This window comes from Doryrhamphus excisus, linkage group LG13 (genome assembly GCF_037039965.1).
Source record: "Doryrhamphus excisus strain RoL-2023G ecotype Guam linkage group LG13, RoL_Dexc_Guam_v1.1, whole genome shotgun sequence".
Classification (NCBI taxonomy): domain Eukaryota; kingdom Metazoa; phylum Chordata; class Actinopteri; order Syngnathiformes; family Syngnathidae; genus Doryrhamphus; species Doryrhamphus excisus.
The window spans coordinates 3,754,887-3,782,380 of NC_136369.1; the positions used below are offsets into that span (position 1 = coordinate 3,754,887).

Here is a 27,494-nt window from a genome sequence, read left to right on the forward strand (position 1 = left end):
TATTATTATTATTATTATTAGATTATTACATTATTATAATTATTATTAGAACTATTATGATTATTATAATTATTATATTAATGCTAATTATTATATTAATTATATATAATATTATTTTTATATTTGCATATTTTACATAATAATAATATAATAATTATTATTTAAATTTTATTGTAATTATTATAATATTTTATTATTTTTAAAATATTTAAATATAAATATAAAATAATAAATAATAATAGCAGATTGCATGACAATTTTACAGATACAATAATACCAGGTGGACTGTTACGTGTAAAATATATAGTCTCCCCCCCCCCCCCCCCCCCCCGTAAATTTTGTCATATCAATGCAGCCCGCGAGTCAAAAAGTTTGCCCACCCCTGATCTAGAAGAACAGAAATGGGAGTGTGTGTACAGTCCCAAAGACGTGGATGAAGCATACAACCACTTTCTACATACTTATATGAAGCTGTATGATAACAACTGTCCCTGGAGAGAAAAGTCAAAGAAGCAAAAGAAAAACAACCAGCCATGGAATACAAAAGGTCTTAGTAATGCTTGCAAGAAGAAGAACACACTATACAGGAAATTCATCACTCAACAGACCAAAGAATCAGAAAGAACATACAAGACTACAATCCTAAGATCATGTAAGAAGGAATATTATAGCCAACTAGACAAGTACAAAAACAATATTCGAGCAACCTGGGGCATACTAAATAGTATTATCAGGAAAAGTAACAAGAAGACAGACTACCTATTATTTCATGGTGGGAAACACCTATAATGAACGAAAATACATTTCTGGGGATCACAATAGATGAAAATATGAGCTGGAAACCTCATATTACAAATATACAACATAAGGTGGCCAGAAATATTTCAATATTGAACAAAGCAAAATTTGTTCTCAATCAGAAATCACTCCACACTCTTTATTGCTCTCTGTGATGTGATTTGCCTTCACTGTTGTGTTCACTGTTGTGATTTGGCAAGACGGCAACAGCAAAGTAATGCCACGGTCATAACCAAATATATGTGTGTGTGTGTGTGTGTCTTCAGATATTGACGAGTGTGCAGAGGGCCTGATTGAGTGTCACAACTATTCCCACTGTGTAAACCTGCCGGGTTGGTACCACTGTGAATGCAGAACTGGTTTCCATGACAATGGCTCCTATCTGTTTGATGGGAGCTCCTGCACTGGTGAGTTCAAAATATTCTTATCACTGCTTCAAATTGTTTCTAACCAGCCTGTGCAAGTGTATCGCCTCAGAAATAAACACAAAATCCACACACTGCAATTTTTAGGCTGAGATTAAAAAAAGAAAAGAATGGAACCAATGTTCCCCTAATTTTGTGTCTGAGCTTGAGAATTCCTTGTACCTCTGCAAGCACTGTAGCGTCATGCCAACTTGAGGTAGTCCTACTTCCATCCTGTCGTATTTTGTACATGTGTGCTTTGAATTGTATTCCACAATTTTGGTTTCTTTATTGTCAACCTCGGACAAAACAAGCCTACAATTAACAATTTAATTTAATTAGCGCGCAGACCTCACAGCAAGGAGACCAGGGTTCAATTCCACCCTCGGCCATCTCTGTGTGGAGTGTGCATGTTCTCCCCGTGCATGTGTGGGTTTTCTCCGGGTACTCCGGTTTCCTCCCACATTCCAAAAACATGCTAGGTTAATTGGCGACTCCAAATTGTCCATAGGTATGAATGTGAGTGTGAATGGTTGTTTGTCTATATGTGCCCTGTGATTGGCTGGCCACCAGTCCAGGGTGTACCCCGCCTCTCGTCCGAAGACAGCTGGGATAGGCTCCAGCACCGCCCTTGTGAGGAAAAGCGGTAGAAAATGAATGAATGAATGAATGAATGAATAATTATTACTTATTTCCTTATTTTACTTTTCATTTTCTGTTTTGCAGTAGCCTGTTCTGGCATTAGTCCAACCCGGAAATGTATTTGATATTGATGCCATATTTGTTGTCCCTTGCCATTTTGCGGTTCAAATGTTGCCACTTCACGCTATCCCATTTTTGAAAAATGTTAATTTATAAATCATCCTTTTTTAAGCTTGAACATAGCCTATTATTAGACAAAAATATACATATCATACATATTTTGTGCTTAAATTAAGCAATTTCAAGCATAAAAATGGCTAAATGAACTACAGCAAAATACAATTACAACGCATTCTGAAGAGGCATTCAAAGACACTGTGAACGATATGTAGTGTAGTGTAGAACGTATCATTTAATTAATGTGATTACACTTCCTGCAAGTAATTGACAGCCGCAACCATGTTCCAAATATTCGAAATGATTAAATAAGTCTAAGAAATTGCAGTAATATTAATAATAGAATAGAAGTGATGGGACAAACAGGCCTTGGCTCAAATGAAGAGCGGGAATCCGGGCCAGTGGGGACCTGGAGAGGGATGAGGAATCTCATTCATGTCCAGCACAGTACGAATGGTCTTGTGGAAGGCCACTCTTAAGTGGACCCTGAAATATATGTAGACCCTTTTCTGGACTACATGGACCACCATTTGTCAAAACCACATTTTCCTATTTGTGCACACTCTTGTATGTAAGTTCAAAATTCATGACTGAACACACTGACTTGAGAATTCGTTCCTGCCCATGCGGAATGTAGCATAAACGTGAATTTGCACCCAAGTCATTTGCATGTAATATTGCATGATTATGAATAGCATTGTGTTGCACTGTTGAGGATGGGAGCAGCTGCAAGTCTTATGGTTCCTTGCTTGACTGAGAGCTACATGGGCTGCATCTCAAACTACATTTAATACGCCTAATGCTTTGGGGAAAGGTGTGTGGCCTTAATAGAAAGGTTTTGCGCCAAGAAGAGAATAATACATTTTAAAATCCACTGTCTCCCTGCATAACAATGCACGTGCATCACATTATCTTCTCTTTCTCCTATGAAATATGGAAACTTGTGTCTGAAAAATAATAACAATTCACCAATTCAGAGATGCATGATACTCTGAAATGACTCACATAGCAAGATGAATTCATGTGTTTCAGTAGTCATTTTCATTTTGTATGATACTGGTGCACTCATTTGTTTGGTTGTGCTCAGCTACATTCTCCAAATGACTTTTGCATGTGAGTCTTTCTTTCACAGCGAACAAATCGGAGTGTGTGTCATCTGCAAGAAGCAGCTTCTGGCGGAATGTGGTGAATGTAGCATGACAAGCATTAATCCTTGCAGCAGCAGAGGTGCATGTCCTACCAGCTAATGGGGATTTTATGTAGTGTATGTAAATAGTCTGTCGGGGGACCAATACATTCTCTGCTGAGCTGTTGTCCGCTGGCTACTTTTCTTGCAAACTTGATTCTGTAAACAATTAGTGTGTGTATTCAGCAGAGTATTGTGTATTGCACGGTGTATTGTTATGGCTACAACATGAGCCAGCCGTCATGTCATCCCGATGCAGTCAACTGCAAAAGTACTCTCAATGTAAATAACTCCAGCCAATACTTATTTGTATTTATTTTAACATAATTTTTGCAATTACGTGACAAAAGTAGCATCCATTGAAACGGCAGATGGCGCTAACCTTATCATTTGGGGCAGGTTGTCACATTAGGTTTGGCAAAAGCATATATAATTGAATGAACTAACATCATAGCTGAGCTTCTACAGGCTCCTGGGTGTTGCTGAATTAGTAAGACAGTTGGAGGTAAATACTTTCAGACAACGGGGCGGGATGAACCGAACATTCATTCCACTAGGTACACCTACCAACGACACTAAGTCATTCCAAAAAGCACGACAGATTTCAGCCCAATAATGACATGTTCTTTACCATTTTGTAGTTCAGATGTCTGTCAATGTACACAGGCTCTCCCATTCCACTGGTATTATTCCTGTTAATGCAAATAATTTCATAACCTTCCAGTTCAAAATCCATGTCGACATGAATCAAGGTTTCCAAGTCAACCGTGCTACCCAGATGCATCTCTACGTTGTACCATAAATAAACAGCCAATGACAATTGATCTGCATACATCTTCTACATTTGTACAGTAACATTCATGCATACTGTATGTGTCACTGCACTTGCTTTCTAGATGTCGATGAATGCACTTTGCAGACACACACCTGCTGGAATGACAGCGTGTGTGTGAATCTACCAGGAGGGTACGACTGTGTGTGCACATCAGGTCCAGGATGCACTGGGGACTGTCCACAGGAAGAAGGAATCAGAAGGAACAGAGAAGACTGGAAACCCGGCTTTGACCTATGTACTATTTGCTCCTGCAAGGTACTATTCATCTTGTCATTGCCGTACAGTCTTTGTCTGGACTTCTGAAGCCAATGTGACTTTAAAACAATCCACTGAGACTACTATCATATATATCATATATCATATATATCATGTTTGAATTGACAGCAGGTTATTACAATCATTTATGATACTGTACATTTATCGAGACGTTTGCCTAGTATTTCAATGCAGTTTGCATCGTCAATTGTCAATACAACTGAATTAATGTGAATTTAATGGTTTTCCTCAATCCGTTCCAAAAGGTCAAAAACCAAAACATATGAAAACTGAATACATTTTCCATAATAATGTAAATCCTATTCATCTGTTGTAGATACCCAAAATATCAACACCTAACACTTTTTACAGAGAATACTCCACTATGGTAGAGGGTACAGCTAGGAGACCTGAGTTCGATTCCACCCTCGGCCATCTCTGTGTGGAGTTTGCATGTTCTCCCCGTGCATGCGTGGGTTTTCTCTGGGTATTCCGGTTTTCTCCCACATTCCAAAAACATGCTAGGTTAATTGGCGACTCCAAATTGTCCATAGGTATGAATGTGAGTGTGAATGGTTGTTTGTCTATATGTGCCCTGTGATTGGCTGGCGACCAGTCTCACGCGACCCTCATGAGGATAAGCGTTAGAAATGAGTCCCATATGCAGATGTCTGTAGATTAATCCTATACATTCCACGACAGGCAAATCAAAGAACCAACAGAAATAACAAAAACGCCTCCAACAAAGTCTATCTTGAACCAATGTTATACATATTCATGTAGCATATGTCGTCCACAGTAATTACATTCATTATGATGCTGCTGTAAAAAAGGAAACAAGCAGAACTAATGTTTAGCTGAAAAATCCTAACACATTGTTGGCATGCATACCTTATCTTCCTGGCATTGAGAGGACACCAGAATTGGCAGCAATCCCCCAGCAGACCCACCATACGTATAAAGACCAAGGCCATAAGAATTGGACCCGTGGTTACTGAAGCATGGCAATATGCACAGATAAAACATTGGCCCTTTGTTACCTTTTTAATGGTATGCAGAGGGGTTTTATGTTCCTCTTACATTTTCTAATAGCCTTTTCTTGTAACATTTTTCATATTCACACTACACCGCCGTACTTGAGCCAGAGAGACGCTGCTTTGCTGTTTTGTGAACCATTAACTTCTCCAAAGCAGAGTAGGAGAGGCAGGAATGATGGGCTGATGATGAATGTATTCCAGTTATGATGATGCATCACTAAAATATTCAAAGCAAAATTCAAGGCTCAGTGTGGAAATCTCTATAATTGATTTGCAAAATGATCCCTTTCTTCTTGGTGTTCGCTTCCAGATGGGACTTATACACACAGCACGATGGAGATGAAGTCAATGTAGTCCGAAAGTGAAAAGAAATAAGAATTATTCCAGGATCCTGTCAAAATCACCTGTATAAAATAGATCAAATCCTTCCTCATATTGAACCAATCACAACCAAACTCATGTTAAATTGTCATCAGTGCATACAGCAGATGTCAACAGTACAAGTTATGCACATAAACATCATCACAGGTGTTTCTACTGTGTCCAAATATTGTCCCACTCCTTGTAACAGTGAACAGAATCTATGACCCCGCTAGCATTTATTAGCATTCGGTAATCTTTTGATGGTCAAACAAGACCGGCAAAGTTTGGTGAGGTTCATTTTCTCTCCCATGGTGATGGCTTTCCTTTTCTTTGGTGCACCAGCACTTGGGAGACACAGCGAAGTGCAAAAAGGTAACTAATATGTAATGTTAATATTCATTGGTGTGGCTGCACCAGTAGATTCATATTCATAGATACCGTAAATTCCAGACTATAAGCTGCTACTTTTTTCCCAAACTTTCAACCCTGCGGCTTATTCAGTGATGTGGCCAATTTATGTCATTTTTCTAACAACCGCCAGGGGCTCTCGAGTTGAAAAGGAAAGGTTAAGACCGGTGGAATATATGCGTCGAGGAAGACTGCAACTTCTTGTTTTGTGCATAAATTAAATTAGCGTGAACATATCCTCATCATGGAAAATGCAAAAAGAAAGGCATATGACGCAGCTTTCAAGCTAAAAGCAATCGAGCTGTCCGATAAAGAAGGAAACAGAGCTGCTAAACTCATCACTCATCGACTTAACACTCAACCAATACAAGTTAAAAAAAATAGATTTCAACTTTGCATTTCCGATAAAGAAGGAAACAGAGCTGCTGCACGTAAACTTGGCATAAACGAATCGATGGTGAGACGCCGGAAACGGCAGCGGGAAGAACTGGAGCAATGTAAAAAGACGAAAAAAGCTTTCAAAGGTAATAAAAGCAGGTGGCCCGAACTGTGTTGCTATTGTGTTGCTAGCGTGTTGTTACCATGTTTCTACCGTTTTACTGCCGCATCACAGGCACAGTTATATTATTATTATTGTTAAGTTATATTATTAAAACTCTCTCTGTGTCCCGTCTTTCTTTGTAAATATGTTTACATGTTTTAATGTGGGCACATGCGGCTTATATACAGGTGCGGCTTGTGTATGTACAAAATCGGTTTTCCTCTAAAAATGTAGTGGGTGATGCTTATAATCAGGTGTGCTCTATAGTCCGGAAATTACGGTAATTATGATTTCCATTTGCTTTACCAACAGATGCATGATTTGTTCACCTCATATCTAAATTTGAGCAAATCTGTATGGCTGGGGAGCAACATGGAGTTATACTTTGCTGTCGAGCCAGAAGGAGTGTACTTCGAATGGGCAGAAGGAGCTATTTTTGAACCACATCAGTTTTTTTTCAGCGAAAGTTCAATCCTCTTGAGCCTGTGACCTCTGTTTTGTAGGATGGGCAGACGTATTGTCGAAGAAAACCCTGTGACTGTGGAGACCCAGAGGAGGATCTGTTCTGCTGTCCTAGTTGTGACAACAGACCCAGCAGCCAGTGTCTGGACCAGAGTGGTCGCACGCTCTACCGTAGCGGCGCATCCTGGCTGTATGGCTGCCAGCAGTGCCGCTGCATGGTCAGCACACACACACACACACCACACACACACACACACACGGAGTGCATAAATTGGCAATAGAAATGAAAACTGACCTTCATGGCAAATCCCTGAGGGATGCAGCAGAATATCCTCATTAACATGAAGCTCAGAGTTGGTCTTTGTTTAATACCTGGCCTGCTGTGAATGTGTGTTTGTGGAGTTGACATGATATCTACCTCACTAATTACAGAAACGGCAATACATCAGCATGTGAGGTGTAATTACATTACAGTTGCATGCAAAAATACGTGCTGTGGTTTCAGTTCTTTTTACCTCCTTGGTGTGTGTATGTATGTGTGTGTGTGTGTGTGTGTGTGTGTCTCCAGGAGGGGGAGGTGGACTGCTGGCCTCTGGTGTGTCCTGTGCTGATGTGCGAGTACACGGCAGTGGCGGAGGGTGAGTGCTGCCCACGCTGCGTCGCAGACCCCTGCTTGGCTGACAACCTGTCTTATGACATCCGGCAAACGTGCCAGGACCCCGCAGGCATCGCTCGCCTCAGTGGGGACACATGGCGGATGCCCAAGTCCCCGTGCACCAGCTGCACGTGTAAAGTAAGACAAAAACACTCATACTAACTGCTGTAGTTTGACTCTAATGTTATAATATGAGTCATCATTTTGAATACAATAGTACCTTGTTTTGGGCGGCACGGTGGTGCAGACCTCACAGCTAGAAGACCAGGGTTCAATTCCACCCTCGGCCCCCATGCATGCGTGGGTTTTCTCCAGGTACTCCGGTTTCCTCCCACATTCCAAAAACATGCTAGGTTAATTGGCGACTCCAAATTGTCCATAGGTATGAATGTGAGTGTGAATGGTTGTTTGTCTATATGTGCCCTGTGATTGGCTGGCGACCAGTCCAGGGTGTACCCCGCCTCTCGCCCAAAGACAGCTGGGATAGGCTCCAGCACCCCCAAGGAAAAAGCGGTAGAAAATGAATGAATGAATGAATAGTACCTTGTTTAACACAGTTAATTGATAGCATTCCTTCTTTATAAATTGAATATATTTGGAGTTATAGCATAGAAAACCTGTGTACAGTATGGGTTTTAACATTATTGGAGACCTGGAATGACACCCTTACTTTAGTAATTTGAGACATGAATAAAACCTGTGCTTGTGTGTGTCGCAGTAAATGTGTTGCGGACATAAAGTAAATGTCGAAGGTTCGAATTCAGTATGAGCTTGTCGTGGGCTAAGGCAACATTTGCCCATGTTATTATTATCATCTCTATGATTATAGTATAATTATTGTACCTGTTGCCAGGTCATCATCACCAGACAGGTCTGGTACATGTCTTATCGATCAATTATTGACGCCAAGGTTGATAAAGTTTGAGCACCCCTGCTTTAAACTCTTGATTCATTCATATTCATTGCCACTGCTACATTTCATTGTTTATATGCAACACTGTAATGTATCTTCCTCCTTGTGCTCTCATGTCGCATCACACAGAATGGGAACGTTTGCTGTTCGGTGGATCTCGACTGTCTTGAAAACAACTGAAGAACTGCTTCTTCTCGTCCCTTTCTCTCGCCCCCTTTCCCTGAACCCTACTCTCGCCACAGGGCTGCAGCGCCCCCCTTTTCAACGGAGCCCTTGCATTTTTTGACAGACTCTTGCACACTCTTGTGCATGTCATTGTGTGCACAGAAAATACAAACACACACCGGTTGAGATGTTAATGTTTTTTTTTTCCCCAGTAACAATTGACAGGATGTGACTGTACGTGTGGCTCAGAAGGTGCCTAAGTTACTCCCACCACTCAATCGTGTGTCTTGTCTTTGTTTTGGATAGTTTCATGTAAGTCCGAAAAAAGGACCATGCATTCACATTCACTCGCTAACAAAAATGACTTTCATCACTTGTGCAATTAATCAGTGCAGACCAGTGCAGAAATTGGATATCAAACTCAAGTGCTTAATTTTAAAGACGCCGTATGTAAGCGATCAAGTTAAAATCACATAACATAATGGGAAAATTATAAATTTTTGGATATGAATAGAAAACAGTCAAATAATCATCTCACATTGTTCACAGCAATATCTACTGAAGTTAACACACTGACCTCTGCCCAAGCATGCAATACCACTTTTTACCTCAGGGGGCAATAGTGACTCACTGTAGCAAGTCAGCCCTCAGTTCAAGGATGAAGACATGAACTAAGCCCAAATCTATGTATAAAAACAACAAATCTATCAACATTGTTTGCTAGTGACAGAAAAAAATCTGTGAAATGGTGGTGGTCATTTTTTTTTTCATTTTTCCTAAAGCTACAGTATGATCACATGCTAAAATCTGAGCTATGCAAGTGACAGAAGAAACTATACCAATCATAAGATAACATTAGTCACATTGTTTTTTTTTTTTTTTAGCTTTTATGGGATGGATTTTTAAAATGTTCATAAGTAAACTTTACGCATAGCAACTTTGAATTGCAATGTGTATGTATTTGTCATTTTTTTTTTTTCATTCGCACAATTGACAATGACACATGCACTATGAAAATCAACTTTTTTTAAATCGCATGTCAACTTTGAGGAGTATTTTAGGATACTTTGTCCACCGGCTTCACAGTGGGGACGTAGTTGTCTGTCCTGCTGAGCTATTAATATTATTGTCTTTAATAGCCTCTGATAATGCTGATGCACTCCATGCCCAACATATGCGGCATATGTGTGATGATGCAATACAGCATCATGAGGCCAGGCCAGCCAGCGGTACTGGTGTACGTTGATTAAACCGGTGGACTTGATGGAGGGTCAGTTGCCTCTGTCGTGTCCCCAGGCTTCTCAGCTCTGTACTCTATGGCAGACATCTGACAGGGGGACATAAAAAAAAAAAGGGAAGCGGTGAGAGTTGGGATAATTAAAGTCCTGGTCATCCGGATTTGAATATGCCAGGAGGTCACTGTGTCCAATTTGTTTACAGACGGTCAGACTCATTAAGACAGAAAATGTCAGCGGTCCTTCTGCTGTACTTCAGATGTTAACACCCCAGATTATCTGCTGATTCTCTTCTGTCCTCTCCTCCATCATGCTAATGTTTGCCTAGAGAGGACTCACGTGCCCCTTTAGTGTCGCATTGATCACACTTTGAGTCCATCACTGTCAGTGGTGCATTTTTTTTTCACCACAGGAAGTGAGATGGATTTTCAACATTGCGTCCACATTTTTGTGTGAGCACAGACTCTGGAATGAACATTTTGTTGGATACCACCATAAAGCATCTGGTTTGCCGGGGTCACCTTTTGGTCACGTGACAACATTTTCCAGTACAGTTGTCTGGAAAAGCGATACAACGGTAAACACTTAGAACTGGTACACTTGCACAATCTAATGAGCTTCAATACAATGATCAGTTTTGATAGGTAATCATTTAACAATATGTTTTTTTTTTAATAGGATAATAGTCATTCATTCACATTATATGGCTTAGAGCTGGAGCTTATCCCAGCAGAGGTGGTCAAGTGGTGTGTTTTACTCTGCATTGGTCATCAGTCAGTCAAAAGAGGATCTCATGAATACATTTGATACATTTCATGAGGATAAGCAGTGTAGAAAATGGATGGATAGCTAGTGAACAGTGCAGGGTGTTCCCCGCCTCTCGCCCAAAGACAGCTGGGATAGGCTCTAGCATACCTGTGACCCTAGTGAGGATAAGCAGCATAGAAATGGTTGGATGGAGTTTCCCTATTGTGTCCCTGGTGGGCATTTCCTCACAGGATGGTCACAATGGGGCGGCACGGCGGTCAAGTGGTTAGCGCACAGACCTCACAGCTAGGAGACCAGGGTTCAATTCCACCCTCGACCATGGGGTTTCTCCCCATGCACGTGTAGGTTTTCTCCCACATTCCAAAAACATGCTAGGTTAATTGGCCACTCCAAATTGTCCATAGGTATGAATGTGAGTGTGAATGGTTGTTTGTCTATATGTGCCCTGTGATTGGCTGGCGATCAGTCCAGGGTGTACCCTGCCTCTCGCCCAAAGACAGCTGGGATAGGCTCCAGCACCCCTGCGACCCTTGTGAGGAAAAAGCGGTAGAAAATGAATGAATGATGGATTGCTATTGTAGTATATGTGTATTATACTGTGTATGTGTGTAAGTGATCTGTTAGACATGATTTTTTTTATTGATAGATTATTGATTGATCTATGTGAATTGGTGATTCATGCAAACATGCAATGATGGCAAACAGAGCTCTGTGTGCCGCCATGTAGGGAGAGGCGGTCGCTGTGACTACTACTAGAATACTACATATGGATTGTGTTTCAGTATTTAAAAGCATAAGGTATGAATGTGAGTGTGAATGGTTGTTTGTCTATATGTGCCCTGTGATTGGCTGGCGACCAGTCCAGGGTGTACCCCGCCTCTCGCCCCAAGACAGCTGGGATAGGCTCCAGCACCCCCGCGACCCTCGTGAGGATAAGCGGTAGAAAATGAATGAATGAATGGTCACAATGGGGTTGATGTTGTCGATGTTGCCAGGTGCAGCCGGTGAACGACTTCCCTGCATATCAATAGGTCGTTTTCTCAGCCTCGTGGCAAAACAAGTCGTTTGTAGCCACTCTGCCTGTGGGACAACCATTGACACCCACTCTATTAGAGAGACAAAACAATCCTTACACTCGTGTCACAATGTAGGAGAGTAGTTTCAGAGTTAGCAGTTTATTTGCATCGCCAACAGATTTGAGGGCATAGAGTGAGAAGTAGAAAGGCGGAGGTTTGCCCCATCACCTGTTACCTGATTTCCACGGGAAGAGTGCCCACTAACGAGTTGTTTTTCCACCACGCAGGCGGACGACCTATTGTTATGCAGGATGGCTGTTCACCAGCCACGCTGGGCCACAATAACAACAACAACCCACCAGAGACGTAAATAATAAGGAAACTCCACACCTAAGATTTTAACACAAAAGAAGCCTTTTGAATGAAACAGCCATTGCGGCTCTCATTACATTGTGCTTGTGTAGCTGCCTAATGAGTTTCTGGAGGTATGATCGTATGGAGTCACAGTTTGTGCTGTGAAGATGTATTTATCCATTTCATGTGATGAGACTTAAATTTGCACCAAATTGTGAATGTGTATATTCCTTTCTTTGACCTTCCTGTGTTCGGACTCTAAACCCTGAGAGGTTGTTTTACAATCTTATTGAGAAAGGTGGGGTTGCGTTATTGTGCCTGTAGAGGGGATGGTGGCATGCAAAGAGGTGCATCATGGCTTTTTTTTTAGCTCTTAGTCACAGTGACCTCGTCTTTTCTGTTTGCCATGGAATCTGTTTGTATCTCACCGGAGCATATCTCTACGTATCCGCCGATGACTGACGTTCATGGTATCCGCTCTCGTTTGTTGAGCACAACAGTCAAACGCAGACATATGTAAAAAGATCCCTCAATACATTTTCCAGCTCGCTTAGTTGATTTATTTGGTATGAAATATAAATACTACTGTAAAAGGAGTTGCAAGTCTGCGTGTAAATGTTTTTACATACTGACAAAAATTATACAGTTTTCTATTACTATTGTGTCCATGCATACTGTGTTCAACTTGTGGGGTAGCTTGGTTTACTGTAAATAGAATGTAAAGTGAAGGGGTGTGTAAAGAAAGCCTAATGTCAATGCTCATTAATTACAGCTTCCTAGGAGTGTTTCAAGTCCAGTATGAGAGAAAAGCAACATGTATGTGGTTTTATTGCTATTTATTTTTCTTAACCCTTTTAGTAAACTGCCATAGTTTGTCTCTTCACTGTTTTAGGACAACATTATGGATTAGACTAGTCTGTGTGTTTGTACACTACAATCTGCATTGGCAGATAATTCACTGCACTTACAAGTCCGTGGGGAACATCTCCACGTGATAATCAAACAAAATAAAAATGTGTACACATGTACGAAACAAAGAAACCAGAAGAAAAGAATAAGTCAATGTTGAGAAAAATGTTGTTCTTCTGTTCAACAAAAAAACAAGCCATTGTGTTACTCCATTATGTCTGACTTTAAGAAAAAAAAAAGAATTTTGGACTTTCTCGATCCTGATATGATTCTACATGTTTTTGATAGACGAACACACTGGAGACATTCACCTGGTGCATTTGCTGTACTCGTACCCAAGGGGTTAAGTGTCATTTGACTTGAAGACTGTGTTGTAATAAGAGTTTGCTGTAAAACATTCTCCAGTTAATAAAATTTTTGGTTGTTTACTGTATTTGTTGTGATTGTCCAGTTCAGTTTGATGACCATTGCCATTTCAAGTCTTGGTGTCATTACGACAAGAGAAGTTCTCCTGGAGGACAAACCAGCAAATATTACAGCCTGCTCCACCACCAGCATACAATCCTCGAAAAGACTTCCATGTTTCCCTTTATTACTACAATACCATTTTCTTTTTCCCTGAGGAAATGCAAGAACGAATGGATAGCAGTATGGACCACTGCTGAGCCACGAATACATGCTGCTCCCCTTTTTCAGGGGAAAGAAGTAAACCTTGCCCACTATGGAAGCTGCTGTTTTACAGCAACACAGACAACGCTTAAAACAACAGGAATATATTCTTAATCACACAACACGTGATTTTAAGTTATGGTAATGGTAATGGTTTTATTTCATTTGAACATGCATCAGATTACAATTGAATGCATCCCATAATCAGTTCACAGTTCCACATGTCCAAAAGGAGTAGGAAGAAGCAAAGCTTATTAAATCCTACCCCTCCATCTGGTACTTTTACAATCAGTAACTGTTACATTTGTCCACTTCCTGCTTTCCATCATACAGGTTAAGTTTTTTTTTGTTTGTTTTATATATATATATTTTATTTATTTATTTATTTATAAACGATTCAGAACAATGAAGATTGTGAAAAGGAGGTGAAGAAGCATGTGCAGGCAGGATGGAACGGGTGGAGAAAAGTGTCAGGCGTGATGTGTGATAGAAGAGTTTCAGCTAAAATGAAAGGAAAGGTATACAAAACTGTGGTGAGACCAGCCATGTTGTTTGGTCTAGAGCAGGGGTGGGCAAACTACGGCCCGGGGGCCACATCCGGCCCGCCAAGTGTTTGAATACGGCCCGCCCAATCTTTCCAAAGTATTTCATTTAAACTCAACATACAACCTGGCATCATGGCCTGAGCCAACCTTTTGATGGTTTTATCAATTTCGTTTTTTGACATGGTCTGTTGTTTACAAAGTGCTCCTGAAAAAAGGGACACAAGCACATAATAATAATAATAATTATTATTATTATTATTATTATTAATAGATTGTTATTAGATTATTATAATTATTATTAGAACTGTTGTGATTATTATAATTATTATATTAATGCTAATTATTATATTAATTATATATAATATTATTGTTATATTTGCATATTTTACATAATAATAATATAATAATTAGTATTGTAATTTTATAATATTTTGTTATTTTTAAAATATTTAAATATAAATATAAAATAATAAATAATAATAGCAGATTGCATGACAATTTTACAGATACAATAATACCAGGTGGACTGTTACGTGTAAAATATATAGTCTCCCCCCCCCGTACATTTTGTCATATCAATACCCGCGAGTCAAAAAGTTTGCCCACCCCTGGTCTAGAGACAGTACCACTGAGGAAAAGACAGGAAGCAGAACTGGAGGTAGCAGAGATGAGGATGCTGAGGTTCTCAATGGGAGTGACCAGGATGGATAGGATCAGGAACGACTACATCAGAGGGACATTACATGTTAGAGGCCTTGGAGATAAAGTCAGAGAGGCCAGACTGAGATGGTTGGGACATGTCCAGAGGAGAGATAGTGAATATATTGGTAGAAGGATGCTGCCAGGTAGGAAACGTAGAGGAAGACCAAAGAGGAGGTTTATGGATGTAGTGAAGGAGGACATGAGGGTAGTTGGTGTGAGAGAGACAGATGGAGAAGACAGGGTTGGATGGAGGAGATTGATTTACTGAGGCGACCCCTGATGGGAAAAGTCGAAAGAGAAAGAAGAAGTGTTGTGTGTGCAGTGTGAGTGCCTTAGGAGTTAATTTAGGTGTAAGTGCCGACCTGTTCAAACTGGATCTACATCACAGTTAAAGTAGAAAAAGAATCTAACTAAGGTTGCTGGTTGGTTGCTCCACTTACCTGACTAATGCCTGATGACACACAACGTTACAAAGAAGCCCAACATGGGAGTGAGAGAAATGGGATTCGGATTTGATGGGATTAGTTTTGTGGGAGTGTGATGTGACGGGGGTGAAAATCAACTCTCATGTCACTTTCTAGTCTCAACAGGACTTTGTGGGCAAGAAAAATAAGAAGTAGATGACTTGAAATATTCCCCATTTCTTATTTGTAATGTGAAAATTAAAAAGATTTAGCACCATTTCTGTTTCAATATTATATTTTGTGGTGTTTTCAATATAATCAAGTATTCTTTGCTGATTACATCTGCATTCAAACACCAGAGAATACAGTAAATATGCAACACAAACTACTGTCAGAAGATGTATTTCCATGAGCATCTGCTTGCTACAGATCTGGATGGATGGTGTTAGACTCCTCTTGGGGAGAACAAGTCTATGGCGAAGAACGCTGTGGGGGGTTCAATCAATTAACCTAGCGTCAGTCAGCTGTAAAGCAACTTCTGTTGTCTGCGCTGTGGTGCTTGTGGTCATGGTGAGTGGTGGCCCCGAGCAACCCGACCATCCTCACTTAGCCTGCTGGGGAGGCTCCACCCAAGGGTGCTTACCATTCATGGGTAGGAGCCACAGCAGTCACCACTGAAGTGATGGAAGAACTCCCTCAGCAACAATTCGCCGACTGCATGAGTATAGATGGTAGGGATGTAAATCTCTTTGTGACTAGAATCCAGACACACTGGTTACCATATAATATACATTTTAAAAACAGAATGATTTGATGCAGTGTACAAACAATTTGATTCAATTCAATTTGAATCTTATATAATATAATATAATATAATATAATATAATATAATATAATATAATATAATATAATATAATATAATATAATATAATATAATATAATATAATATAATATAATATAATATAATATAATATAATATAATATAATACAATATAATATAATATAATATAATATTTTTATTTTATTTTATTTTTCTTTATTTTATTAAATAATAATAATAAATAAAATAAAATAAATAATATATTAATATATTATATTAATATAATATAATATGATATATGATATGACATTATATTATTAAATAATAATATAATAATAACTAATAATAAAAAATGAATAAAAAATACAAATTACAATTAAAATAAAAATATATAATATTATATTATATATTAAAATTATATTATATATTTAATAGTATCTAAAGTTACTTGGTAAACCTGTCTCGTAACATATAATATAATATAATATAATATAATATAATATAATATAATATAATATAATATAATATAATATAATATAATATAATATAATATAATATAATATAATATAATATAATGTAATATAATATAATATAATATAATATAATATAATATAATATAATATAATGTAATTATTTTATTTTATTTTATTTAATTTTTTATTTTATCAAATAATAATAATAAATAAAATAAAATAAATAATATATTAATATATTATATTAATATAATATGATATATTATATTATTAAATAATAATATAATAATAACTAATAATAAAAAATGAATAAAAATACAAATTAAAATAAAAATAAAAGTATATAATATTATATTATATATTAATATTATATTATATATTTAATAGTATCTAAAGTTACTTGGTAAACCTGTCTCGTAACATATGTTTGCATGAATCACCAACTTCACACAGATCATTAAAAATGTATAATAAGCCTTACAGATCACTTACACACATACACAGTACACATATAGCAGTATAATAATAATAAATATAGCAACTTCTGATCAATCCTTGTCAATTTCAGATGTAATGTGCAGATCTAAGCCTACCTGTTTCTGTTTAAACCACACCCTAGTCTGATTTATGCTGTATACACAAGCAGATACGGATCATTTAGATGGGTGAACTGGTGCAGATGCAGATGCAGATGCAGATGCAGATGCAGATGCAGATGCAGATGCAGATGCAGATGCAGATGCAGATGCAGATACAGATAGTGGTGTACTTGCTCATCCCTAGTCTTAAGCCTTCTTCCTCTCCCCCGTCGTTTGTAATATCATCAACCTCTGGTTTTGTGCCGCCCTTTCGTAAAAAGGCTACTGTTGAACCTTTGTTAACAAAAAACGGGTCTTGATCCTTCAATTTTATCTAATTATCAGCCTCTCTCAAACCTACCTTTTATCTCAAAGATTTTTTTAAAAAGCATTCTTGCACAGGTGCAGCCTTTTTTAGATAAAAATTGGATTTTAGACACCTTCCAGTCAGGTTACAGAGCCTTTCATAGCACTGAGTTGCACTGATGAGGTTTTTCATCTTCTCTTTTTAATGAAGATTCTGGTGGTTCAGCCGTTTTAGTGCATTTAGACCTGACTGCTGCTTTTAACACAGTAGACCATAATATTCTTTGATCTCACTTGGAGAACTGTGTGGGTGTCAAAGGGACTGTCCTTGAATGGTTTAAGCCTTGTCAGGGAGATGCCTTACTGTGGGATTTGGGGGATACACCTCGTCCACAATCCCCCTTGACTGTGGAGTTCCTCAGGGATCAATTCTTTGGCCCATCCTATTTGTTATTTGCGACTATTTTATGATGATTTCATAGAATAAGACTGGAAAAAAGCAACGCAATTGCTACCCCAATGAAGTTCCTTTGATGCACACATTGATCTTTACATTATAAAATAAACATAGCAATTATATGAACGTCTTACAGTATTTTAAAATGTTTAAAAGAGCACATCATATCCCCGAGCATGCTGTAAGGCACTGGCAAAAACAGAAGTAGATCACTTGACATATTCCCCATTTCGGCACGAGAATATACATAAAGTAACAAATTTAAAAGTCAGTTTCTCTTTAATATGAGTGAGTACCACTTGGGTTACGTGGTGACTAGCTTCATTCTAGTCTTCAGCCATGCCAAGCTATAGAGCAGGGGTTCTTAACCTTTTTGACATTGAGGCTCGATTTTTTTCAGTGCAGAGTAGCCTGTGGCCAATTAAATATTAACACTGTACAGATTTAATTGATCTCATTAATTAGTTTTTTCAATGATAAATCAAATCCACGCAGAGTTTAACAAGCTAACAAGCTAAAACCTGAATAAAGTTGAATGCATAGTAACATAACATGATAAAATTTGATCATCACAAAGATTTTTTATTCAATTATTATTTATTTAAAGTAATTTTATTATCTTAACATTTGCTAATAATTAATTAAACAAATCAAGCAAGAAAAAATTTTTAAGGCTTAAGTCAGGCTTATTAATCAAAAAGACCAATATTTCGATTTTACTTTTAACAAAAAAGGAGTCAGAATAAAAATAAATAAAATCAATAAAAAATAAAAAACAGTATTTTAAAAGTAAATAAGCTATAAATCAATTTTAATAAAGTGCAAATAACAAAAAATAGCCTTATAATAATTCAAATTCTGCTTATCCTTTTCTTATCCTCACAGCAGAAATTTTCAAATGTTACTTTGACACTACTATAGAGTATTTGCAACAGTCCTTTCGCCGGCAACCCACTCGGTCAACCTTCTATTGCGGTACCTGGTGCCTGTCTCCACAATTGATCTAATCGATTTAAAGATTGACTGCTACCAGTGCAGCCGAATCATTCGCTTGTCAAACCGGATATCCTGTCGCATCGGTTTATCTCAACCCAAGTAGATGGCTCGCAGGTTCAAGCTAGTGCCACTGCCTCTTAAAAACAGCTCAATGAACTGCATGACAACTTGAAAGAACATCTGGAGCAGCACACAATAAAAGGCAGTCAGCAAAACAGAAGCGTTGCTGCAATATTGAAGACACACGCACTCCCAACAATCACCAGCTCTCTTCCACACACCCCCACCCGTCATCGATCAATCTCCTCTCTCTATCAGCATTCCTTAAAAAGGGCAAGTGGTTAGAAATGCAAGATAGTGCTTGGCCTCAGTATGTGTGCATTGTTCATGCTAACGCAACAAGGATTAAGCTGCTTAAATGCGTTATCGACGCTGGGGGCAATCAATGGGGATATAATTAAAATGTGCACCTGAGCCAGTGACAAGGTTGCCCCATACCATTGCTGTTGACCCGAGGGCAGACGAGAGAGTTAAGTGTTTATTTAACCTAGTGTCACATTGCAGCCGTGTATTTCTGGTTGTGTACATTAGAAGGCATTTTTAGTGTGACCTGGTGAATCACGCTGCTTCCTTGCTAATTCATGTGAATGTCGATCAAAGCCATGCTTTTCTTCTGATAAAACCCTGTATTGACACTCAAACATTTATACACAATATCTCCCCTTGCACTTCAGATTTGATGCCTTTATCACAGTTTTTCAAGAAGATATTAAATAATAATGACGCTGTTTCATAGTTGAATATTCTTTGCCTAAATTAAGCAAGCATAAAAACACCTGAATGAACTAAACTAAAAATATAAAACATTCAAAGACCTTGAATGATACAGTATGTAGTATTCTTCACTGGCCACTAGGTGTCAGTAATGGTACTATAATGTTCGGTGCGACACATAACAACCAGGCTAGATTGCCAGAACAATTTTGAATCCCTGACGTCACTTCCTGTCTGCCCACCATTCAAGTCAATCAATCAATCATTCATTTTCTACTGCTTTCCTCAGGAGGGTCGCGGGGGTTGCTGGAGCCTATCCCAGCTGTCTTTGCGTGAGAGGCGAGAGTACACCCTGGACTGGTCGCCAGCCAATCACAGGGCACATATAGACAAACAACCATTCACACTCACATTCATACCTATGGACAATTTGGAGTCTTTTGGAATGTCTGTTTTTGGAATGTGGGAGTGCATGCAAACTCCACACAGAAATGGCCGAGGGTGGAATTGAACCCTGGTCTCCTAGCTGTGAGGTCTGCGTGCTAACCACTCGACCACTGTGCCGCCCATCAATCAATCAAACTTTACTTTTAGCACTTTTCATACATAGAATGTAGCACAAAGTGCTTTACATGTTAAACAAAGAAAGACAACAACAAGACACATACACACACACACTCGCACAGACACACACACACACACACATAAGAAGTTTGTTTGCCTGAGTACAGAGGAACCAGTCCCCTAACATTGGAACGCATTTAGAGCAACACAAGTCTCATTTATGTCTTAAACTGATTATTTTCTGTTATTTACTACATCTACCATCTCTATATTTATATCTATATCTATATCTATATCTATATCTATATCTATATCTATATCTATATCTATATCTATATCTATATCTACTACAAATGAGGGATTCTTGTACTTTTTGCATTGCAAATGGACTTTACTTTTCTACTATGCATATTCTACTGACTAAAAGTCCCCTGAATCAGATTTAATCCTGAAGAGAATGGTGGAATTCCACCCCCCCCCCCCCCCCCAAAAAAAAAGAATGATTTCTTGTAAATAAGAGTCGGCAGCTCACGATTCCCAAGTATGAATTTTTCATAGAGCTTCTGATAGAATGAAGACAATGGAGAGAGAAAGGGCAGGCCTACGTGGCGTCTCCTAAAGATACCAGAGTGCTGTATAAGCAGACTGGGGACGTGGTCGCATCAGGATACTCAAGCATTGCTACTAGGGATAAGCTGGATACTCCGTTACGGATAATGCAGTTTTGGACGTTACAAGTATGAAACGAGTACTCATCCTCATTGTGTTTGTTCTGTAGTTGTATGAAGTTTATTTTTAAAATAAATAATTGGGTAATGTATTCACTAGTCACTCTTCATGCTCTTGTAACCCATGTCATGCCACCGCCCTAATGAGCAGCAGTCATATGACTGGGTCAGCTGACGTGAGGTCCCCTCCTGATTCGCTGTCTGTCCTGCAAGGCAGCACTAAAAGGCCAGCAGGTGAAGGTAATCAGCGGCTCCTGCTGTGGCTGGTCAACAAGCGGTATGCTCACAACGCTCTTTTTGATATCAATACCTACAGAAAACAACTTTGCGGTAAGCCTTTTCCATTCCATTCCACGTCTGCGGCCGCTACATGTGTATGTGTATATTTCAACTGCTAGCCAGTAAAGTGGGAAGAATGCCACGAGATTATGAAGGATAGCCATCTTGAATTGGAAGTATGAGTAATTAGAATATTTACCGGTTTCTGTGTCCGGTCTCATTTACACCAGTTCAGACTCCCAAGAACTACTCTTCTGCGTTATTTAGTCAGATATCCCTAAAATCACCCCGCGCTACACTCTGATTGGCCAGTCACACACTCTGCAGCTAGCAAGTTGGCGGTCCCAAACTGCGCTACTTCCAAGTGCGTTCTGTCTACTTGCAAAAACGGGTGCAAAATTTGGGGCTTGTGGTGAGCACAGCCTCAGATTTCGGATTTGGGAGTATTTAATGATTTAAAACACTACGGAAATGTATTTTCTTGGCGCATTGATACACATACTTATGCTAGTTCTGTCAACAACAGCGGTGACAACACTCACGATGCCCACACTCTGTTAGGCTACAGCCAAAAGGTTGGATCCCAAGATTAGAAGTGTCAAATAATTTAGGAAAAAAATGCTAACAAAAAACACACTGCCGAAAAACAGGCATGCACAGGTGACCGTTAGCACTAGCACTCATGAAAAACAGGTTATGACCAGCGCGTGGTACACAGCGAGCATGAAAGCAAGGCTGGGAGGAACTGGTTGTAGGTACATGGCAGGACAATTTGGCGGGGAAAACACTCTCCTTGGGTGGGATGGCTGTGTCTTCCAGCACAAGACGTGCGCTCCAGTCCTCTGACATCAAACAAGCATTTTTAAGTCTTTTAATTGAGAGATAGGTATCCAATCTTCCATCTGTGAATGATGCCGCGTGGCGTCGTGTTAGCTAAATATACGGATTCATTCATTTTCTACCGCTTTTTCCTCACGAGGGTTGCGAGGGTTCTGGAGCCTATCCCAGCTGTCTTTGGGCGAGAGGCGGTCCACACCCTGGACTGGTCATCAGCCAATCACAGGGCACATATAGACAAACAACCATTCACACTCACATTCATACCTATGGACGATTTGGAGTCGCCAATTAACCTAGCATGTTTTTGGAATGTGGGAGGAAACCGGAGTACCCGGAGAAAACCCACGCATGCACGGGGAGAACATGCAAACTCCACACAGAGATGGCCGAGGGTGGAACTGAACCCTGATCTCCTAGCTGTGAGGTCTGCACGCTAACCACTCCACCATCGTGCTGCCTAGATATACGGATGTTTATTGTAATTGCACAAAGTATACAATGAAACTTAATTTGATGGCTCCACTTCCATTTCTAGTAACAATAACACATGTGAGAACTTTAATGTTCCAAATGTCGCAAGTATAAAAATATAAATATAAAATATAGCATGTCAAATATCAACTCTAACCAAAAGATGTTCATTCAGCAAGTCATTTTTTGGTCTGTGTCTAAACAATGAAATAACACATATATGCACACATATTGCATTAATTCTCTTCAGTTAAAATTGACGTGTGATATTGATAAGTCGTGTCCAACAAATGCAACCATTGCATGAGTTACTTGTAAAACTAAATCCCTTAAGTCTGTCGTGAAGCAAGAACAGTATTTATGGTATTATTAAGTCAAACTGAGCCTGGGAAACTGAGCCCTAAAAGTTGCATGAATTGCTATACTAAGGAGATAGAAATAGAGTAACATACATAACCACCTGTAGTAGTCACAAGGGGTAGCTATTGCAATAATCCATGGTGCAATATTATTGCAACATTTCACCAATGATAAGGATATAGCGATGGTATTATGCTATTTGCTGGGGGGGACACTGACAGCACGATATCTATGTCGCTGAAAAACGGAAGATCAGTAGAAACAGCCCTCTTGCACATTGATCGCAAAAAAGTCGCTGCCAGACTAACAGCAGAGCCATGAGTGAGATGCAATGTGTGGTGTTGACAACCTAGTATACCCAACACCCCACGTCACCCAAACTTTTATTGTCAATATGTTTTGCAAAAGTATTACATGATTGAATGTGTTGTTTTAGGCACACTTTAATGTCCATATAGTATTAAACTAGACTGTCCCACTGTGGAGTGTTTGTCCATCTGTTATTTAGCAGGTTACTTCCTGATTCATGGAGCATGACAAACAGATGGGAATGCCATTATGAGTCTAGGCGGTGGACCGTTTGATACCATGGAGACTAAAACTGTAACAATAAATTCCAGTATCAGTCCCATTATCCAGATCAGACACGGACAAACAGCAGCCTGTGGGCAGACTACGGTCATTGCCTTCGATTAATCCCGTTCGTTGATTAATTTCCAATTTAAAGAAAAGCTGAAAATTATTGTCATTAGAACCATCCACCAGCGGGGGGGGGCGGGACTGTTGGTGCTTTGTGAAGCTTGAATTTTGCTCTCTGTCTCTATGCAATTACCAGTGTTAAGTCGCAACAAATGAAACTATAGAACACAGGACAATATGTCGTAATGTAAATCATATTTGAAAGAAAGTCTCTCTGAGTCTCTTGTATTACTGTTATTATAACATCTAGAAACTCGCACATCCATCCGTTTTCTACACTATGTCCTATTTCCTATGTCCTCGTTATGTCGGTGAGCTGAAGCCTCTCCCAGCTGACTACAGGCTAGACGTGGGGTATAAACTGGAGAGGTCACCAGCCAATCACAGTGCACATACTGTAGACCAGTGATTTTCAACCACTGTGCCGCGGCACATTAGTGTACCTTGAGAAACCGTCAGGTTTCACTTTTTAGAATTAACATTGATTAATCATTATTTGCAAATATTATGTCAATAGCCATGAATATATGGACCCAAATATTCCAACTGCATTTGGTATATTTGCTCAAACGGAAAGAATTGAACAGGGATGGAATATTCCTTTAACCAATCCGATTGAGGTATCTTGTACCCGCTCAAACGGAAATTTGTCAGGGTGCCTTCTTCTTCATGGTGTTTTTATTCTTCTGTTGTTTATTGGCGGTTGGCAAGCAGCTTTCGTGTGCATTACCGCCATCTGTGGAACAGAATCTAAACCCTTCTATACTTTATTCACAAGTGCAGTTTTATTAAAAAAGAAAATATATATCTATATAAAACATGTCCTGAGTTTAATTATAAAATATTAGCAAGATTGAATTTGATCTTTTCCTGTTTAAATTTATCCCGGGTGCGTTCTTTCAGCGCATGTTCAGATATGACGTAACACGCAGATCCAGACGTTCTTCACTTTTAAAAATGGAGGCCAGCAATCGGCACTGGACTAAGCAAAGTTTGTTTTTGATTCAAACTAAATTTCAAGACTGGACAGACGAAAAACTGGCAATACGGAGTTATTCCAACAAGTGAAAGAAAAACTCGGGGAAGTCGGTATCACGTGATGTTGATGTTTACGTTTTACTGGGCATGCCCTATTGACTATTCTGGTTGATTTTCACGGCGCATGTAGACAAGAGATTGGAATATTCCTTTCCATGGATACCATTGTTTCCCGAAAGGTCATTCGGAAAGAGAAAAAGTGGTGATGTAAAAACGTGGCTACTGTGGAGTGTCTGTGGTGTAAAGACTGGCAGAGCAATGTAATATTGGTCCGTGTGGCAACACCTACCTTGTTCCTCCGATAGACTTATTGATGCACGTGTGAGGTCGTGGTGACATTTTGTAACATTTTTGGTTAGTGGTGTGCCACATGTAAAAAAACGTGCCATGGCTCAAAAAAGGTTGAAAAACACTGGTATAGACAAACTACCGTTCATAAGTCTCTGACCAAATTAACATACGTTGGATGTTTTTTCGAGTGTCAAAAAGATCTAGCAGATTAAATGTTGGATGTAATGGTGGAATTGTAAAACGAAATCTTCAGTCATATTAAAAAATAATTATGCCAAACTAGTCTATTTCTTTTAAAGGGTTTTTGTTTTTAACAGTCAGTTTTAACCCTGGTTCTGATAAATTGCTAATGTATGTGTCAGAATTGACCATCTGGATGCTTTCAGGTTGTTGTGCTCGGCTAAATTACTGCAGTTGAGTAAAAAACCAATTAAACCATCATCTATCAGCCTCCACCACGACCTTCATACACCCAGCCTGGCCGGCGCCATTAATTCTCTGTCACAATTTATTAAGTGGTAACATTTATTAATTAGGCAAACAGATTTAAATTGGAGAGGTTATGCAGCCTCGGGACACGATTCAGAAAAGTATGTGACAAATTCATTCTTGAAAAGACCTTGTATGTCAGGAGGCTTCAGCAGATGCCATGGACTCCAAAGAGCTTGCAGGCTATTATCAAGTCAGGCAGGCAGTTAGCCATGATTAATACATAAAAAGCATTGGAACTTCTAAAGTTGAACACTCCTGAGGTTCTACAAGTGTAAATTGGAGAACTACATTTCTGAGATCAAAATGGCATGACGCATGTGTCTATGCAATAAAGGATTGGATGCTCTTTCTTCCTTTATGTCACTTAGGGCAAAATTAGAAGTAGAAGCAGGGATGTCACACAGCTGGGTGAAAAAATGTTCGCCCCCTTCCTGATTTTCTTTCTTTTTTTTCTACCTTTGTCACACATCACAAATGTGAGGCCATTCTCAATCCCACTGACATACGTACATACCTTCCTTCGAGGAAGCAGTACCAGTTCCATCAAAACACTCCCCAGTATATTGGCTTGGCAGACTGGGATGATGGTCCCACGTTTTAAGAAGGGTGACGGAAGGGTGTGTTCCAACTATCGGGGGATCACACTCCTCAGCCTCTTTGGGAAAGTCAATTCCATCGTGTTGGAGAGAAGGTTATGACCTCAGATACAGAGGTCCTCGCGGAACACTGGACGACAACAACCTTGGAAGGGTGCTGAAGGATTCATAGGAGTTTGCCAAACTGGTCTACATGTAGACTTGACAAAGGCGTTCGACCGGGTCCCTCGCGATGTCCTGTGAGGGATGTACGGGATTGGTGGCAAGCTAGTATGTGTCATTTGGTCCTTGTACAACCGGAGTAAGAACCTGGTTACCAGCAGTAAGTTGAGCCTGTTTCTGGTCAACGTTGGCCTCCACCAAGGCTTCCTTTTGTCAGTTTCTGGTCATAACTTTCATGGACAGAATTTGGGCACGGTTTGGTTTGGGGCCCTGAGGATCTGCTAGTCACAGACAATGTGGCAAAGCTCTCAATTTACCTGTGGATCTATGTTCCCACCCTCATCTATGGTAATGATGGCGCTGGGTCATGACCGAAAGAACAAGTGGAAAGTGGAAGATTAGTTTCCTGCATAGAGTGGCTGAACTCACTCTAAAGCGCTCAGAGAAGACCGCCAGGGGGAACTTTTTTTTTTTGAGGTAGCTTGGGCATCTAGCCCGGATGCTACCATTGTTTTAAAAAAACAAAACCTATGTGGCCTACGTAGTATGAAAAAGTGTCCCTTCCCGATTTAAGTTCCGCGTCTTGGGTCACAGTCACTTGGGATAGGCTCCAGCTCGCCTGTGTGTCCCTAATGAGGACAAGCGGTATTGAAAATGGATTCATTCATTCATTCATTCATTTTCTAACGCTTTTTCCTCACGAGGGTCGCGGGGGGTGCTGGAGCCTATCCCCGCTGTCCTGGGGTGAGAGGCGGGGTACACCCGGGACTGGTCGCCAGCCAATCACAGGACACATAAAGACAAACAACCATTCACACTCACATTCATACCTATGGACAATTTGGAGTCACCAATTAACCTAGCATGTTTTTGGAATGTGGGAGGAAACCCGGAGTACCCGGAGAAAACCCTGCATGGGGAGAACATGCAAACTCCACACAGAGATGGCTGAGGGTGGAATTGAACCCTGGTCTCCTAGCTGTGAGGTCTCCGTGCTAACCACTGTAAAATACATCCATTTTCGGCTTGAAAATGGATGTATTTTACAGAATTATGTACCATGGATCTTTCCAAAAAATAAATAATAATTCTCTAAATGTGGAATAAAGCACTTACTTATACATTCC

General features: G+C 39.6%; 1 protein-coding gene across 2 annotated transcripts in view; it reads left to right on the plus strand.

Moving 5' to 3' along the window:
- Positions 1 to 13,551, plus strand: part of LOC131139865 (protein kinase C-binding protein NELL1-like) — a 237,854-nt gene extending 224,303 nt beyond the window's left edge. Inside the window, exons 16-20 of one of the 2 annotated variants that reach the window (XM_058089792.2) lie at positions 1,065 to 1,205; positions 4,104 to 4,297; positions 7,150 to 7,326; positions 7,677 to 7,901; positions 8,806 to 13,551. In XM_058089792.2, the coding sequence (XP_057945775.2) occupies positions 1,065 to 1,205; positions 4,104 to 4,297; positions 7,150 to 7,326; positions 7,677 to 7,901; positions 8,806 to 8,856 (788 nt within the window). In that variant the 3' untranslated portion in view covers positions 8,857 to 13,551. The remainder of the gene's footprint in view (positions 1 to 1,064; positions 1,206 to 4,103; positions 4,298 to 7,149; positions 7,327 to 7,676; positions 7,902 to 8,805) is intronic. The other variant, XM_058089793.2, reaches the window with a different exon arrangement.
- Positions 13,552 to 27,494: the final 13,943 nt, after the last annotated feature.